A 19,060-nucleotide genomic window follows, 5' to 3' on the forward strand; every position below is an offset into this window, starting at 1 on the left:
AAAGGCTTTGTGTCTGCCTGTGTTTCCACATTCTTGCTCTTGCTGGGGAATAGACAGTGTGACCCTATGGAATGGAACCTGTCTCAGCAGGTCTTTAAATTGGCCCCCATTGGCTATGGACACACAAGGGGAATAGATCGAAAAACAAAAAAACAAACAAAAAAATCTTAATAAGCATGAGGGGTGTGCTCACACTTTGTTTATTATTTATATTAAAACATAATAATAATAATAATAATAATAATAATAATAATAATAATAAAGTAACAACAGATACAACTAGGGGGAGGTTTAATGTCATTTTGCCATCTTCTGCTCCCCTACTTTCCATTGCCTTAGCAAACAGTGTAATTATTATTATGATGATGAAGATGATGATGATGATGATGATGATGATGATGATAATGTATAATTCTACCAGAAGGCTACTTATAATATATTTAGAATATATTGTTTTTTTTTTTTTTTTTTTGCCAATTCAAACATCAGTAACTTTTGGTAATAAGTAAAGGGAATTAACCCCATAAACACACAAATGGGTGTGGATGACAAATAAGTCCTGCTGACATCAGAGTGTTACTATACCTAAAATGTGTGAGGTAAATATAATTCCACCAGCACCTTAACAAAACCATCTCCCTAAACATAACTTCATAAACCAGATCAACTACATTGCTAAATGAATCCCCCCACAAAAAAAAAACTGCTTGAAGACTTCATTGCAAGTACTAAATACGTCTCAACGTTTGAGAAAACAGAATTAAGGAAGGTAGTAAGAACTGACACGTTTGAATTGTGACTATACCCATCTACCTTTAAACACTCATAAGTTCTTAAGTAAGATTAAATAAACTAGTATACAATGTTTAAACAGTCATTTTAGTCACTGGAAAAATACCCTTGATTGCAAGACTGAACCAAAGGACAGGATAGCTTGAAGCAGAAATGTACTGGTTCCTTGCTTGTTACACAGCTGGTTGTCCAGCACAGCTTTATAGGTACAATACATTTTCACTGGAGTCAACAGCACATTGATTGTAGAATTGTATTGTAAAAGAACACTGAAAGTTGTTTATTTTTCTTAAACCAACATAACCAGCTGGATTTTCATGCTTTATTGCACCTAAAGTTACAAAAATTAAGAAGCTCAGAATCCTACAGCTGGTTTCACACGCACCATTGATCTACTTACTGTTAGTTTAGGTAAGGTTCTGTAGCCCAAGATTGGTACTAATCCTGATCTATGAAATGTGCTGTATGTTATTTTTTCCCAAAAGGTTTATTTTCAGAACTAAATCATGGTACTTGGTGTTCAAACAATACATTAAAAGTAACACTTTTACTATCTAGAAATACAAATAAAAGTAAAAAATGAACTAGTCATCTCAATTGGATTTAATTTCACCTACATGAAAATACTGTATTCTCAAACATATAACTCCCCCTACTGATTAAAGTGTTATAGTCATCCTGTGTGTCGCCCAGGTTAAAGAGACCAGTCTGCCTATATACCTTCCTAGTGCAAGGTGTATAGTTATGGATAGCGCTTTATATGTTAGTGTTACCCAGTGCTTTAAAAGGAAATTTTAGTCAAAGCTTAGGAAATCTGTCCCCTTAAGCCCAAAGCAAGGTTCATCAAATGTGTACAGAAACTCCTAAATAACTGAGTGAACAGTAGAATCATGTCCGGTTAACGTAACACTTGGACTATCCAGTAATATACTTTATGTGTAGTCAGTGGTTATCAATGGGCCATCCAACCTTTTTTTTATTTGTAATTTTTTTTATGTGGTTTGACTTTTGACTTACACTGCTGGTAAATGTGCCATGGACAAAAAAGAATGATCTATATCATGGTTTTGTAGTCATTATACCTTTTCCAGAAATGATTGACACATTGTGGATTTACAATAGGGACACTATTGATTTCAGTAGACCACTTAAAATGTCCATGGACATATACAATCCTGGTACCAAAACTTGGAAGTAAACAGCAATGGATGAACAAAAGTACTTATTTACTGTCAGCAGAATCACAGCCATGGTTTTCAAGAAGAAGAAGAAGAAGAAGGAGAAGAATGAATGTCCTTATTTTCTAATGTCAATTTTCAACAGTTTTTTCACCTTTTTAAAAAAAATGACCCTTTGGAGTAAAGGGTTGTGTTTGTGTTCAGAGGACATAACTTATTAAGATGACATTTGTACCTTTTTCCACCATCTCTTTACTGGTTGGGATACTGTGTTCTGGGCTTTTTTTTTATGTTTTTTTTTTCTATGCTGTGTTTGCGATTCAGCGAAACCTGAGAAGAAAACAAAAAAGATTTAGACAAGAAAGAAACTTACAAGCACTGTTTAATTATCTCAGTGGCAGTATTTAGACTCCATTATGTGATGAGGTGTTTTTTTGTGACAATACACACAAAACATGCATGAATGCTAATAACAGTAACTTGCTTTCTGTCTTCCTTATTGCTGAATTTGAATGTTTTTCAGTTTATTGATGCATTATCTTGATGAATTGCTAAGAGGAAAAAAAACAGTTTTAAATAAGATTCACATTAAATAGCAACTTTTACCCAGTGATGTATCTCCTAATAATATAGAAATTACTTCAGGTAAGTTATAATTAGAATGACTGTACATAAATTTTAAGTAAATAAATAAAAAATGCCACTGCATTTACAAAACTAAAAAAAAAGAGTTTTGATTATTTCAAATCAATTAAATTTATCCTAAGCATTTTCAAATCATATTTTTAAAAACTGGTCACTAAGTACGCAATAACCAAGTAAAGTGTGGAGTAGTGGTTAGGGCTCTGGACTCTTGACCGGAGGGTTGTGGGTTCAATCCCCGGTGGTGGACACTGCTGTTGTACCCTTGAGCAAGGTACTTTACCTAGATTGTTCCAGTAAAAACCCAGCTGTATAAATGGGTAATTGTATGTAAAAATAATGTGATGTCTTGTAATTGTAAGTCGCCCTGGATAAGGGTGTCTGCTAAGAAATGTAATAATAATAATAAATGCTAATAAAGTTAAATACATGAGAGATTGTGTGTGTGTGTGTATATATATATAATTACTGTACATAATTGTGCAAAAGTCTCAGACATGTTGCATTTTTCTATTCTGATGCATAGAAAGAATACAAGCGTTGAATTGACAACAGAACTGGCAGAAGGCACAGGTGTTGTTGTCCATCAAATCAACAGCTCGACACGAAATGTAATACAGTTTATAGTTTTAAATCAGTTATGTATTGTAGCAGTATGTAAAATTCCCCATTAACGACACTACAGAAAAATTAAATCTAAATGTTACCCATGCACAGAACTGCTTAAAATGTAAAAGGCAATGCAATTTAGCAGAATTAAAACAGAAGCCAAAGTAAGTCTTCAAAATTGCAGAATATAGTGCTTGATAAGGCCCTAATGTCACAAATGAAAATGCACAAAAGCAACTAAAGATCACAGATTTAAAAACTGTTTAATGGTTAAACAAGTCAATTGTAACACTGAAGAGAAGGGCTTTGTATCAGAAGACAAAATCGCATGTGACGGGCAAGTGCATTAATTTGTTACACATACATATAATGGGGATTGATTTTATTATTAATACAAGGCCGGTAAAATGCAACTGACTGTGTATCCGAGTGTCGTATATCCGAGTGCTGACTGTAGTCTTGTCACTCACAAGGCAGCTCAGTCAAGCAACATGAAGCTGACAAGTGTGCAGAGGGGTGAACTGGTCAAGTTTTTTTTTTTTTTTACAGCAAAGGAAGCAATGCTGAGGCAACTCTCAGGGAATACCGTAGAGTGCATAACACCCGCAGCTGCAGCTGCAGTTGCAGTTCTTGGCACGACTGGAATTGGATGACCTATGGCCTGCTAATACCCTGTGGATGTATGAAGCGCACTTCCCCGTCTGGAAGTGTGAACACACGCAACTGTGTTATCTGGTCCCAGACTAATCCACATGCAACATTTGCGAGACCCCTACATGATATTAAAGTGACAGTGTGGTGTGGCTTTATGGCTAACTTTTTTATTGGACCATTCTTTTTGAAGAGCCATCAGCAAGGGGACCTCAAACGTGACCATTCACTGCTGCAGAATCATTTCCATTCCGGACCTCAAGGATGCCATTGTCCGGGAGGTGACCAACATACCTGATGAGATGCGTAATACTGCCATAATGTCACACGAATGCAATTCATTCTGGATCATGGAGGAGCACATATCGAACACCTGTGATTATCAGAGGTAGGTCATAGTGACACCCTAGTGACAAATTAATAACTCTAGCATTTGCGTCCCCATGGTTCTTTTTAACAACCGTATGTAATTTTACCTTCCTATGCCCTACTGTTTGTGAGATATGGTGCATTGATGTGGTAAACTTACTTTCTAATCACCCTGTATATATTTGTCTTCACAGAATGCTACTCTATACCTAATCTTCTGATGCCTTAGCTTCACCCATATCTTTCCTTAAGGGGTCTTTGCTGTTTCGTCGGCTGGCACCTAAAACCAGCGTGCATTAAAAAAAAAAAAAACGAAAAAAACCCTTTAGAGTATTACATGGCTATAATTAATATACAGCTGTTAGGTTTCCAAAAGGTGATTGCAGCTTTTTTTCTCTTTCGTATCTGAAATAATAAAAAATAAAATGTTTCTGATTTAATGATATCTCTATCTATTTTGTTTGTGTGTAGCACTGTAACCCTGTCTAGGTATTTTGTTGAAAAATAATACTGTTGGGAAACAGTTTAATGGTACAGTATCAACCATCTCCAGATGGTGGCGCCAAATGTTTGTTTTCATTATTTTTTTAATCATACAATTTAATTTGCTTAAGGGTCATAAGAACAATAAAACAGCATGTCCTGATGTTCGTAATTTAAAAGGTGTGTGTCATGTGCCGGTCCCATGTGAATGAAAATAATAACAAATGTTCATTGCATAAGGATTCAGTATCGTTCTCTTATAACATTCTGATTTGTGTTGAGAAGAAAACAAACCATAGCATCCACTCCTTTTTAGATTTCGAATGAACTTGTGTAAAAAAGAAGCACTAAGCCTAGCATTGGAATGGGAGGAACGAAGGATGTGCTGTGTCACAGAATTATATTTCCCTTTGCCGTAATTTCTGTATTTCCCCATGACATCTAGGTTCCGCACAAATGTGTTTGCTTTGTTTTGTTTTGTTTAGTTTTGTTTAAAAAACAAATTAAAAGAGACATTAATAAATATATTTTAGAATATAATTCAGTACACTCACATACATATATCTACGTTAATTTCCATAAGGGCTATGGCATCATAATGAAAACGTTAGAAAGATTAGACTATATGTTACCTTTGTACTACTTAGTACTGATTTGTACTTTTAAAAAATAAATCATTGTATATGTTTTAATTTTTCAAACAGAATTGTTTAAGTACTAATGCTTAAAAGAATCACGATTCTTTATATTCCCTTAAATTATTGTGATTTATGTTGACACATTTCTAGAGATTAAACTGAGTTGTGAAAATGAACCGATTCAGGCTTTTTGGCGTGCAGGTTGGGTTGCAAAACTAAAAGGCAAAAATGTTGCCCCGTTCGGATTTGAGTCATGTGATCCATAGGTGGCGCTATTGGATAAGGTTTTTAGTGCATCCTCTCTCCTGACTAATTGCACAAAACCAAAGTAAAACTTTACCTGGAAAACGTTCTCACCGGCACATCAGTCAGATGTGACCTCCCGGGACAATTATTTTGTGCGCATTTAGAAACTGGGAATTTGTAAGTACAAAAAATAAAACAAGAACAAATGCTAATAGCATTAAGAAAACGCTGTTTTTATTTTGTGTTCTTATGTTTAAGTGCGTTTAGATAAATCAAGCCTTCAATCTGCAGTTCATTGGTATAATGATTATGGCATTATAAGGCAATGATAACCTTTTAAAATATATATTTATATTATCATTCTTGGTAGTGTTTTTTTATTTTGTTTTGTTTTTTAATTAAAACAATTGCATAGCTATATTGATTAATATATTTAAAATTAAATATCCACAAATAAATTTCATTATTAAATATATGTTGTGTGTGATTGGCTCTGACGGCAAACTTGCTATGTAGTTAATTTATCCTTCTGTTAACATAACCTTACAACTCCTCCCAGCTTTGATTAATCCAGAGCTCCTTCCCACTGACTGCTCTATGATCTGCAGCGCTCGCAAAAGCAGATACTTCTCTCTTGCACCTCTAACTCCTGCACGTTTCATGTAACCGGGAGTTACGGAGCTTTTTTAATCAAAAAAAGGAACTACATCTCTCTGCGGTTGCTTTACTCAGCAAGATGGTGGAAATGTATGAAGGGTGTCTAGGAACTGTGATGTAAATGCAGAATGCAATTCTCATTTTGAGAAGTGCACTTCGGATTTGCAACGTCTTGCCTGGAATACCCAGTTCTCATAACTGGTTGTCACCAAGTGATCCTGATGTCTAAGATTACGGTTTTGTGTTTTTTCTGGTGTGTGGTTCTGAGTGGGGGTTCTCTGCTGTCTAATAATGGGGAGCAGGACACTACGGCCAAATCGAGTGCAACCGGTGGAGTTTGGGAGGAATTCAAAGAATACACGGAAACTCTGGAGAACGTAGTTGATAATCAGGAAAATGTTTTAACACAGGTATGAGATCAGATACCCTTTTCATTGGGAATTCTTTTGAACTGTACTAGGCTACAGTAAGTCTGAGTTTATGCTAAATAGGCTAATTCTATGCAGGTTTTGTACAGAAGGGGGGGGGGGTTCTATAGTTTTAAGTTATTTCAGTTCGACTTTAGTGAAAGTACACACATTGTTTACAGATTTACATTTGTCACTGCAAACTGTAACACAAGGTTCGAGTGAGACCCAAATCAGATTTTTGTTAACAGTAACATCAGAAATGATAACCTCGTCTACACAATGATGGCGAGAGGAGTAAACATTCCACTAAAGGGACGGTCATTAATAGCAATTGAATAGTTAACAGACTATAAATGACAGTACCTGCGCATCTTTACAGCTCTTATAAACCTTCCAGTTAAATCGCCATTTTGTAAATTCAGGCATGCTTTTATATTTCTGTTTCAGGTAAGTCTGTTTACAATACTGTTTTACCCGCTTTCCACATTCTAGCTGTTGGGTGATTATGACAAAGTCAAAGCCGTTTCCGAAGGCTCTGACTGTCAGTGCAAGTGCGTGGTCAGACCACTGAGCAGGACTGCCTGCAAAAGGATTGAAGAAGGCAGTGCGAAGGTGAACGACTTCTACACCGTGGAAACTGTAACATCTGGACCAGGATGCAAGTGTGCCTGTATTGCCCCTCCTTCTGCTCTCAACCCCTGCGAGGGGGATTTTAGATTTAAGAAGCTCCAGGAAGCTGAGAAAGATGGTATCAAGGTAAAATAATTAAACACATCTGTATGTGAAAATGATCTCAAACAGTTGCATGGGATTATTGAAGACTAATCTTCAAAAGTGTTAACTCAGTGTAAAATTCACTTTTTAATGTTAAATTGTTTTCTTATTGTGTTACATATTTTGTTCATTTCTTGTTATTGCAAGTTTTCAAAATTAATTATTTCTGTATATGTTTTAATCAATTTACCATCTATGTTATGAGACCGTTTTTAAAAGGAGCAACACATATAACGCAAAAAAAAAAAAAAAAATCTTTTAAGTTTTCTTAGTAATTTTTGAAATATTGCGTTATATTCTCCTTTCTCCTTTTGGAAAGATGGTTAAAATTACACAATGAAGTTAAAAAAAAAAAATTAAAAAAAAAAAATTATCTGCTTGAATCTCCATACCTTTGTGAATTAGGGTCAATTTAAACTTTCAGGACTGACCTCTTTGGAGATTTAAATTTTCTGTTTGTCCACCTTGAATACAAAGCATAATTTCTGGAGGGGACTTTCATTCAGCTGGCGAGAGGGCAGTTCAGCCCTTTGCCTGTCCTATTGACTGCCAGCAGATATAATACTTGGTGCCATTACAGTATAATTAGTCTCTTCATGTGGACACTTCTCCACTATAAATAAGAGTAAGAATGTCTTTTACATTGGAGACCCTGAGAGACTTCAGATTAAATCGTGTTTCACTTCCAACCTGCAGGTGACTAAAGCTGCTTTTTGAGGGTTGCCAACAGATAGTTATAATAAACAATTACCTGTCCCATAGTGAAATGATAAGGGAAGCCCTTTCTCTTGTATAATGTGTGGAATCCTATTGATAATTTAGCAGTTGAACAAAGTAATAAAGGATGCCACTGTATTTCCTTACTGAAATCCTAAAAAGATACGCAAGCTGCGGAATCTAATCTATGTTTAATATTTTTCAGCTCTCAACAGTTATTGAATTGCTTGAAGGTGCCTTCTATGGTTTGGATCTCCTGAAAATGCATTCAGTTACAACTAAACTTGCACATCGCATTGAAACATTAGAAAAGGTAAGAGCTTCATTTTTGTTTTAACAAAACAGTAATACAATGTATGGGGAAACAACTGCCCTGCATTTTAGTTTTGTCTGTGCCTGTCTATCCTCCCATGTTTCCCTTCACTGTGCCACACGGCACAACATATGGCTTGGTACACACAGTAAGTCCGATGCATTTGCTGTGTGTAGGGAATCAACACTTCCAGCATCTATAATATCTATTACATTCGGCACTGCTCCCATCTAGTATACTGGTTCAAACAAATGTGAATAAATGATTTCATTATCGTAACCAGTATGAGCCCTGTATAAAAGTCCTGAATAGTGTAGAACCAGTAGCTCTATCCAGCCATCCGGAAACATGGAAGTTTGCTGAGGGCCAATAGCGACACAAACACATAGCTGCAAAAAACAAAAAAAAAGTTTCTGATCAGGCAAATCTACAAAGTGCAAAATGCCTGGAATGCTTTAACATTGTGTTTAAATATCAGCATATTCTAGAAAAGCAAATGCATATCAATGTGTAGGATGCCACTTTGTATATAGATGCAGCAGATTTGAACACATTATTTCTATTCCTACTGGAATCAAATCCAGGGTGGAATTGCACAAAGAGTTTGTTCATTTAGACATAAAGTCTAGGCATTAAGCAGCCAATTTTCTGCAAGGATGCAGACCAAATATGTTCAACAATAGAACTGTTCAAGGCTTTGCAAATTAAAGTCTAGGCAATTAAAAACGAAAACTCAAAAAAAATACTTTAGTACTGACGTACACACCACATTTTAGTTTCCATAAACCTTTTAGTTCTGCTGCTGGTGTTCATATTTTCTTCTTAAAACAATAAGCTTATTTAACAGTATATGTGTCCATAAAGCAAAAAAAGGTGTGGCTTTCCAGCTGGAATGTTACGTGTTCACGTCGACAAAAAAGGTGCAGACCTTAGAATTAGTATCAGTTAACCTTGGGACAGGAAAAAATAAAGGCAGATAGAAAATGTTAAATAGATGGATACATAAATATGGTTTAATGTATTACAAACAAATGGCTTCAAACTTTCAACAAATCTGTCAAACTTATACCTTCCTGCTGTAGGTTGCCTTACAAAACAGAACTGAAAAGAAGGAACATTTAAAAGGAAACACCAAAGTGAACCACATACCCAAGAAAGAAAACAGTTCCACCACCAGCCCAACAGAAACTAAGAAACAGCTCACAGATCTGGGTTCTGTCTTGCAGAGGGATGCTGCAGCAGCCTATAGTCACAAGGAGGTAAGGCTCTCCATTCGCCTTATTCTACCTACACATCATTTTTTTAGTCTTTTCTTCATTCAATAATTTTTTTTAATTTTTATTTTGAGACGGTGGATTCAGTATGTATTGGGACTTTCATGCATAAACTCCTTGGCACACCCTAGATCAGATATGTTCAGATCTACCTTTCCATGCAGCTCACACTCAACCTTGCATTGCCTCTGAGACACCAAGGTGGCCAGGATGCAGGTCAGGTGGTCAAGGCATTGATGTTCTTATAGCCAATGCTGAGATTTTGATAGTCATACCAGCTTCACCTTCTTTTAATTAGTGGGAAGTTATGAAACTATCAAGTAATGATGTGGTCATTATGTCTTTGCAATATTTAACAAACGATATGCCTTTGGCAGGAAATTACTATTCTTCTGCCTAGAATATTTGGCTAATACTAGCTGCTGTTCCCTACATCTGTAATCAGGAGTGGTAATTGTGTCTTAAACTAGTGAGCCAGCTTGGCAACCTGCTAAACAGTTAAAAGCCTGCCAAGGTAACTTTTATACTAAGTTCATTCTAGAATCATAAAGCACTTATTGTGTATTTTATAATTTTTTTATGAAGTTTCCTTTTGTATCATTCCTTGAATTCCTTGGATTTCCATATTCAAGAAACACAGAAGTTAGAAAAACAAAGTCCTAAAGAACTTTGGTTTCTATTAATGGAATTAATTTGATATCCAGGACATCGTATTGTTAATATAATAACATAAGAAAAGTTTGGGAATGAGAAAAGGCCATTCAGCCCCTCATGGCTCGTCCCTTATTAGTGCATCATTCTCCCCTACTGAGGGGAAATAATTTAAAAGCACACCATTTGTATGTTCCAAGTGTTTTAGATCCTATTACTTCACCGGGTAGGCTATTCCATGAATGTATAACTGTGTAAAAAAAGTGCTTCCTAACTTGTGTTCTAAGTATGAGAGATACTGAAATTGAAGAAGGGAACTATGAAAAAGACCTAGGAGTTTACGTTGAATGTCTTCATCTAGACAATGTGGGGAAGCTATAAAAAAGGCCAACAAGATGCTCGGATATATTGTGTGAAGTGTTGAATTTAAATCAAGGTAAGTAATGTTAAAACTTTACAATGCATTAGTAAGACCTCACCTAGAATTTTGTGTTCAGTTCTGGTCACCTCGTTACAAAAAGGATATTGCTGCTCTCGAAAGAGTACAAAGAAGAGCAACCAGAATTATCCCAGGTTTAAAAGGCATGCCGTATGCAGACAGGCTAAAAGAATTGAATCTATTCAGTCTTGAACAAAGAAGACTACGCGGTGATCTGATTCAAGCATTCAAAATCCTAAAAGGTATAGACAATGTCGACCCAGGGGACTTTTCTGACTTGAAGAAAGAAACAAGGGGTCACAAATGGAGATTAGATAAAGGGGCATTCAGAACAGAAAATAGGAGGCACTTTTTTACACAGAGAATTGTGAGGGTATGGAACCAACTCCCCAGTAATGTTGTTGAAGCTGACACCCTGGGATCCTTCAAGAAGCTGCTTGATGAGATTCTGGGATCAATAAGCTACTAACAACCAAACGAGCAATATGGGCTGAATGCCTCCTCTCGTTTGTAAACTTTCTTATGTTCTTAAACTTACTTTTACTCGGCTTCCATTTATGCCCCTTTTTTATTCTTCTCACTGTGCTAAATGTGAAGTAGTGTCTTCAATCAAGTTCCCTCTTTCCCTTTTTTTTCTAGGCTGAAGAGATTTAATTAGATGAACTTGTCTTCAAAGCTCATATCTGAGTCCTGGGATCATCCTAGTTGCCCTTTTCTGTACCTTCTCAAGTGCAATTATGTCTTTTTTGTAGTGAGGTGACCAAAAATACACACAGTATTCTAGGTGGGGTCTAACTAGGGCATTGTATAATCTTAGCATAACCTCTCTAGACTTGTGTTCTACGCTTTTTGCAATATAGCCTAACATTCTATTTGCCTTTTTAATTGCTTCACCACATTGGCAAGATACATTTAATGACCTGTTTCATAATCAAAGCCTTTTTAATGGCAGAAATACGAAGACAGATTTGTTGGAGAAGCAGCATTCTCTAAACCACCACTAAAGAGAAATGAAGGCGTGCGCCTTGAACCCCTGACTGAACCACTGGAGCATCTGGAGTCATTGCAGACACAGCCCAGGACAAAGCCTGTCTCCCGCCCTGCAATCATCCGAGGAATAACTTACTATAAAGCTAATCCCATAGAGGAGGACAATGACACAGATGAACAGCGTAAGTTTGCACCCTGTTGCTCACTGTACAGGATCCTGACTTTTACATTACATGGTTTGGCTCTAGATTTCCATGGTGGTTTGATTAAGCCTTATGTATTTAGTCAGATGCAGATCTCCTTCTCACTCTTTCCTGTGCAGTTAAAATGAAGCGGCATGCACTTTTAGTGCATAGCTAAAGCTTAATGCCCTTTTAAGAAGCCCTATATGTACAGGAAACCTGACCAGTTTGCAAAGGCATGGGTTAACTTGGCTAGATTTTCCCTGTGAATAGATGTGCCTTGTTTCTACCGATTTTTAACTTGTTTTAAAAAATGGTAACTTCAATAACTTTTTGCCAGTTTATTGATACATGTATTTTTCTACATTAAGCCATTGTTTGATGGACAGGTACTACGTAAGTTATTTTTGTCAAAGAAAAAGTGTGCCTTTCGTTTTAATTTACTTTGTGTTTGATGGCCAGCAGAAGATGACTTCCCAAGTGGTGATGGTGCTATAGATCTGTTGATTGAAGATCAGCTCATCAAGCACATAGGAACGCTGGTCAGGACTGTCGAGATACCAGAACCAGTGGTCAGGCCTCCAACAACAGCAGCTCCTGAGGTGGACACACAAGACAATATAGAGACAACCCAGGCTCTGACTACAACTGCAGCTGCTATGGAATCTACAGCCGCTCCTAGCATTACCACTGAGCTTCCATCAACCTATATCACAACTACCACAGCAACTACCACAGCAACTACCACAGCCTCTTCAACACCTTCTACGGGAACAACAACAGTTATGACTGTACCTCCCACCAGCACCTCCACACCTGTCCAAGACACCACCTCCGCATTCACCACAGTCACAGCCGCCACTACCATTCCTGAACCGTCCACCAGCAAAGCAGCCCCTATCACCACAGCTACGCCTACCACTGCTAAAACAATAACTTCCATTGCCTCCATACTGCTGAACACCACCAGGCCCCTCCAGCTGACCATACCCAGGCAGTGGGTCAACATTAATGGGGATGAATCTCAGGAGAACATGGGGGATGAGGCTCAGACGAGTACCGGTAAGTGAAAAGCTCTTATCTTTAAATGCATTTACTTATTTCCATATTCACTTTGGGTAACCATCTACTGAAATACTAATTCTAACAGTCATAAACTTTAAAAGCACAACATTTGCCTGAACTCTAATTCAGTTATCGTAAGACTTTTACAATGTTGCACTAAACTTGCACTTCCAAAAAATATGTGACATGACCAACAAGTAAGAAACACTGTTCATTTTCAACAGATGGATGGTTCCATATACTGCATTTACTCTATTCAAAGAAGCTTAATTTTGAAATGTTTTTTGGAATAGTATAGAAAACCATACTACTGTGATTTATCAAATCACCTACTTAAAATTAATTTTGGTAGTAAAACCATTGTAGACTCCGTAAGGGTGGAGTTAACCGCCATTAGTCTGGGCCTTACAGCTTCTTTTGGAAGATTTCCTTTTTAGCTCGGGGGGGGGGGGGGGGGGTGAAGCATAGCCTGGTTTAGGTATTTCAAATTCAGTATGTTTAAGGACAATCCCACTTTATATATTTCTAACTTTTCTGGCAGGCGTGTGTAAAGACACCTTGTCCACCATCTCTGATCCTGTAATTCATAACACATATGGGCGGAATGAGGGCGCCTGGATGAAGGACCCAAAGTCCAAGGAAGACAAGATCTATGTGACAAACTATTACTATGGAAACACTTTAGTGGAATTCCGCACCATGGAGAACTTCAAACAAGGTATTGTGTAGTAATTTGCATCAATATATTATAATTACTTCATATAAATTAAATCCACCATTTTACTTGACCAGAGTAGTTTTCAATCTGTATTTTTTTTTTTTTTTGCAAAGAACATTATTACATCTGAAACAGCATTAAATATACAAAACAAATATTGAACAGTGGACCTCTGTGGTATTTCCTGCAATAGGAAATGTTTTGCCCACGCGTACTGGGTTATAGCAGTATGCTGTAATGCTGGATCAGTTCCTGTAACAGAAACCAATGCTGTGTCTGCTGTAATCGAGCATCAAAGTCCCAGTTTACAAAAAGCGTTTGCAAATTAAACTGTACTATTGTGTCCTTTTTCACAGACCCGTAGTGCTATCAAGGGGCCTTCAACTTACAACATTTTAAAAATGTCAGACTAGAATTAGCCCTTTCGCAAGCTTTTAATTTACAGATCAATGTCATAGCTGCAAGACTGTAATCTAAATATCAGGTTTTATTATACTTTTGTAATGTATTCCAACAGGGCGCTGGACCAACTCCTATAAACTCCCCTACAACTGGATAGGCACAGGTCACGTTGTATACGATGGAGCCTTTTATTACAACAGAGCTTTTTCACGAGACATAATCAAGTATGATCTGAAGCAGCGGTACGTGGCCGCTTGGGCGATGCTGCACGATGCAGTGTTCGAGGAGACGACTCCCTGGAAGTGGAAAGGTCACTCTGACATTGACTTTGCAGTGGATGAGAATGGATTGTGGATCATTTATCCGGCAATCGATGACGAAGGGTTTCAGCAGGAGCTGATCGTACTGAGTAAACTGAACACTGCAGATCTGACCATACAGAAGGAAACTACATGGAGGACTGGCTTGCGGAAGGACTTTTACGGGAATTGCTTTATCGTCTGTGGCGTCCTTTATGCGGTGGATAGCTACAACCACATGAATACCACTATTTCTTATGCTTTTGATACCCACACCAACACACAGGGAGTACCAAGGCTTCCTTTTGTCAATAACTTTTCCTATACCACCCAGATTGACTACAATCCAAAGGAGAGAGTCCTGTATGCATGGGACCGTGGGCATCAAGTCACATATGGTGTCATGTTTGCCTATTGAGATATGCCTGTGAACAGTTACAAAGGGCCATGGCACTTTCTTTTTTTTTTTTGTATAAATAAAAGAATAAATATTTTAATATTCTTAAGTGGGCTGTAGATCAGTCCACCTGGCTTTTTTTTTTTTTTTTGCAATTTAGCAATACATGCATATGCTTTTTAATATTCAACGCCTCTTTACTGCCTAAAGAGTGTTCTTTTACTGTCATCACAGAAGCATGATACACCTTTATTTTACTTGCTATAAATACATAAGACAAATTTTGAACGAAAGTACAGAAGATATACCTTGGATATGATACAAAGTTTGGGAATGCACATGGACTTCTCTTAAAGTAAAGGATGTCTAGGAGAGTTTATATAAATATCTCCTACAAGACTGATTTTGGTTCTAAAGCCAGTACAAAAACAAATTATTTGATACGCTTTAAAAAGCGATTCACAAAGGTTCATTTTTTATTTCAACTTTATATATCATCACAAAGCACTTAATGTTCTGCAATGGATATGACTAAGCAACATGCATTAAAATCATTTTAAGATCTACTGCTGTAATTGCTGATCCTCCTTTTTTTACTTTTTCATTCTAAACAGAAGCAAACCAATCACTTTGCAACAGAGATTATAGTTATTTTATTTCTATCAAATTCTGGTCAACCTCATTATTGTGATACTAGCGGTTGGTGGAACCAGCACACAAGGATTTTTCATTGTATAAAATAGTAACGGTAAGATTTGAAATTTGTCCCAGATACTGTGGCAGAGACCAGTGTTTTGAACTCTTATGATCTTCCTTTTTTCTGCTTTGTGGTCTACTGTGGATAACAATTTAAACTTCTAGAAATAAATTCTGAATCATTAAATGTTAACAATATGCCTTACTTTAGCTTTTTATTTTTTTAAATAGTAGCACTTACAGGGCCATATTCTTAAGGTAATTAACATCGTTTTTATTCTAAAAAGAAAACAATTTTGTTAATTTAACAGCACCTGCATGCACCTTGTGTCTTGTTGGTTCTGTAACATCAGCAGTGGGTTATAGTTTTTTCTTTTTAAAGATACAAACATAGCATAATGATAAATACTTTATGAATATGGCCCAGATATAGAAATCTAATACACATCCCTCTTACCCATTCACACAGAATATCCAGAAAAATAAAATAGCTCAAACCTGTTATTTCATGTTTTTCTTTATTAATGTGCTTTTCCATCATTACAAAAAAACAGTGATTTGTCGTCCAGGCAGTATTCATATCCCACAGCAAAGAAAACTAGATGCTCTTTAGAAAGAGACAAGAGGCAGTAGAACCTGCTCAAGATGAACTTCCACAATTGACCTCCACACTCCAGATGTGTGTTTATAACATACTGTTTTAAAAATACATTATACTCTTTCAGAACTGTATAATTTAACCCAAAATATTCATGTTTTACAAGCAGTAACAATATCCTTCGTTCTATAAACATTTATTACATTGTATATGCAGTACATTAAAAAGACATGTTTTTGGGAAGCAATTTATGGTAAGAGTTTAATTTTGTGGTCAATTTATGGTAAGAGTTTAATTTTGTGGTGTTGGCTAAAATCTAACTTATAATTTAAACTTGTACACAAACTGCTGTTTTTACCATTCATAGGTTTGAATGAGTTGCCGGATTGACATTGGCCCCAATCCATTTAATACACACAAAACTACATAATTTCTTGCCATTAAGGGGACCTCAAGTACAGTAGTGATGATAGTGACTAACCATACTCAGGAGGAGGCTTTAGAATTACTTGAACATAACAATGTATTTCACGTTTTGGCGTAATGTTTTTTTGTTATTGTAAAAATACCTTTTAGCTAATAATGTATTTAATGTATCCATTCATCTACATTCCAATCATTTCTGTAGTGTACATCTGACCACCAGTTATTACTATACACATGTTATCATCCATACCAAATAAAGAACAGCTAACATTTTCTTCACACCCCAGAGACTTTTAAACAAGAAATGTCTTTTTTTTTCAGTAGCTACAGAAGGACTTCTCTAAATCTAGAGAATCAACTGCATGGAGTTGTCAACTTTAAAACTAAAGCAATATCTGTACAATGTCAGATGTTTTTTTTTTTCTTTTTACCACTAATCTTCAATGCTAGTGCAGCGTTTTCGATACAATCTTAATATGTTTGTGATCACAGCATCAAAGATTGAGATTGCTTTAATGTGGTGCCCTTCTTGTTCTCAACCAGGGAGTATCACAAGAGAAAACAAACTTGGCAGAAACAGTTTAGATTCTTATATATATATATATATATATATTTTGCTGCTGAATCATTTCTCATTTTAAAGTGTTTTTTGCTGTAATTTTCAGAAAGCAGATATTTATACTTTGTAAAGTGTAGTCGGACATTCCCATGTTTTACATAAACATTTGTAATACAATACTATGCAGAATTTATTTTTTTTGCCATTAATTTAAGAAAAAAGAAAAGATTTACCACCAGAATGTATAACTAGTTATGAATCTATTCATGCAGTCACAATGCTGAGTGCAAAATGGAAATACATATGAAACCCCAAAAATTACAAGAGAAACACAGCAATAATAAAACTACATAATTTGTTTTCACAGGCAGATTAAACCTTATACAAAACTAAGACACAACCACATTTCAAACTGAATTACTCTCTGTGTTTGTATGCAGGGTTCTTGTGCTTGCAAGTGTAGACGCTGAAACACAAAATTGACTGCTGTGTATACAGTTTCTTCAGCTATATTTAAAAGGATACTTACAATGCATTCAATAACAATTTTCAGGTCTTATCCATCCATCACAGTTAATTGCAAGGGCTTGTCTTGTAAATTATCTCGTCTCTCTTTTCTTATGTCCTTGTTTTCCAGAGGCAGCACACTGCCCACTTTGAAGGTCCTTCCAGTCTTTATACGTCATTCAGACATGTTGCCAACATCCAGTCAGGTGTCCTGCTTGCAATCTGGTTCTGAGTTTTTCTTTTTTGGAATAGTGGGTTAAAAAATGTGTTGGATGGAAAATGGCCTCAAGAAAGGAAAAGGAATTGAGGTAGAAACAATTTCACAAAAACAGAAGAAGAATCCAGGGAATGGTATAGTTACCATAGATAACAGGATGTGTGAGATTGTAAAGGCAGAGGGATATGGAGATGAAGAAATTAACCACATGGGTGAGCATGTTGGGCTTTGTTGCCTTTTCATGTCTTTTTCTAATGTGTAGTATAGGGCTGAAACATTGTTATCTAAATTATTGCAGCACTAGAAACAAAGAGGGGAGACCACAGGGAACTGTAAGATAAGGCACTTCAAAATCTTAACAGAAGGACATTAAAAATGACATACTGACACTAATAATAATGCCAATAACGACATATCAATGAATTGCAATAAAAACAGAAAAGCTGGCAAGCACAAATAAACATATCAACACAGATAAACTGATGAAGATGGAAACATAACATCTAAGTCTACTAAATTGTTGACAATGTGCCTGTTTTTAATTGTTATTTCATAGATTCAGCGATAACTCCAACAGGAGTGGCCTGGTTGCTAGCTGAAGTCGAGTGGTAGAAGGAGTTGGTGCGATTCTCCCGTGGATCCCGCAGGATTGGTGGGATAGAGGAGGTCTTGATGTGGAGAATCCTGGTGTCCATGACCTCACAGTCTATCTGCATCATGACTTCATAGTCCTCATTCTTTATTAGACTTTCTGCAAAAAACAACAAAAAAAAGCAAGCATTTTAGCAAATGCCTTAATCTGTGATTAATATTCCTAATATTCTTTATTAGATATTTGATAAAAGATAAATCAGCAGTCTTTGGTAGAAGCAAGTAAAGCCATGTCACCAAGTCAAAATGTTTATTAAGCACATAACTCTTTATGGAGTATGATTCAACTTTTCTTTTTGGAAAATGCCTCCTTACCAACTGCTTTTCAGCAACACATGATTAACTGATGTTTATCCATCAATTAACAGGAAGCACATACCCTTTGCTGTCATGATGTTAATTCTAAATGGGACTGTCAGTCTTGTATACATTTTTTTCTTCCCCTTTCCTCTCATTAATTAAAACAGACAACAAATACTTGTGCATGTTTAAAACACACACAAACAAAAA

The 19,060-nt window shown here is 36.3% G+C and overlaps 2 protein-coding genes across 2 annotated transcripts in view; one reads left to right on the forward strand and one right to left on the reverse strand.

The window, feature by feature from the left end:
- The first annotated feature begins 6,166 nt into the window (after window positions 1–6,166).
- Window positions 6,167–16,667, forward strand: LOC117405557 (olfactomedin-like protein 2B). The gene is made up of 8 exons (XM_034008716.3): window positions 6,167–6,675; window positions 7,168–7,431; window positions 8,372–8,479; window positions 9,562–9,738; window positions 11,796–12,015; window positions 12,478–13,077; window positions 13,622–13,798; window positions 14,316–16,667. Exons 1-8 carry the CDS (start codon window positions 6,487–6,489, stop codon window positions 14,915–14,917), a joined length of 2,337 nt encoding a protein of 778 aa, XP_033864607.2. The 5' UTR covers window positions 6,167–6,486; the 3' UTR covers window positions 14,918–16,667.
- The window catches only part of LOC117405564 (cyclic AMP-dependent transcription factor ATF-6 alpha-like), a 54,272-nt gene continuing 51,305 nt past the window's right edge, over window positions 16,094–19,060 (reverse strand). Inside the window, exon 16 of the mRNA XM_059031719.1 lies at window positions 16,094–18,650. Coding sequence (XP_058887702.1) covers window positions 18,445–18,650 — 206 coding nt within the window. The 3' untranslated portion in view covers window positions 16,094–18,444. The remainder of the gene's footprint in view (window positions 18,651–19,060) is intronic.

The sequence above is a fragment of the Acipenser ruthenus genome, chromosome 10 (genome assembly GCF_902713425.1).
Source record: "Acipenser ruthenus chromosome 10, fAciRut3.2 maternal haplotype, whole genome shotgun sequence".
NCBI lineage: Eukaryota > Metazoa > Chordata > Actinopteri > Acipenseriformes > Acipenseridae > Acipenser > Acipenser ruthenus.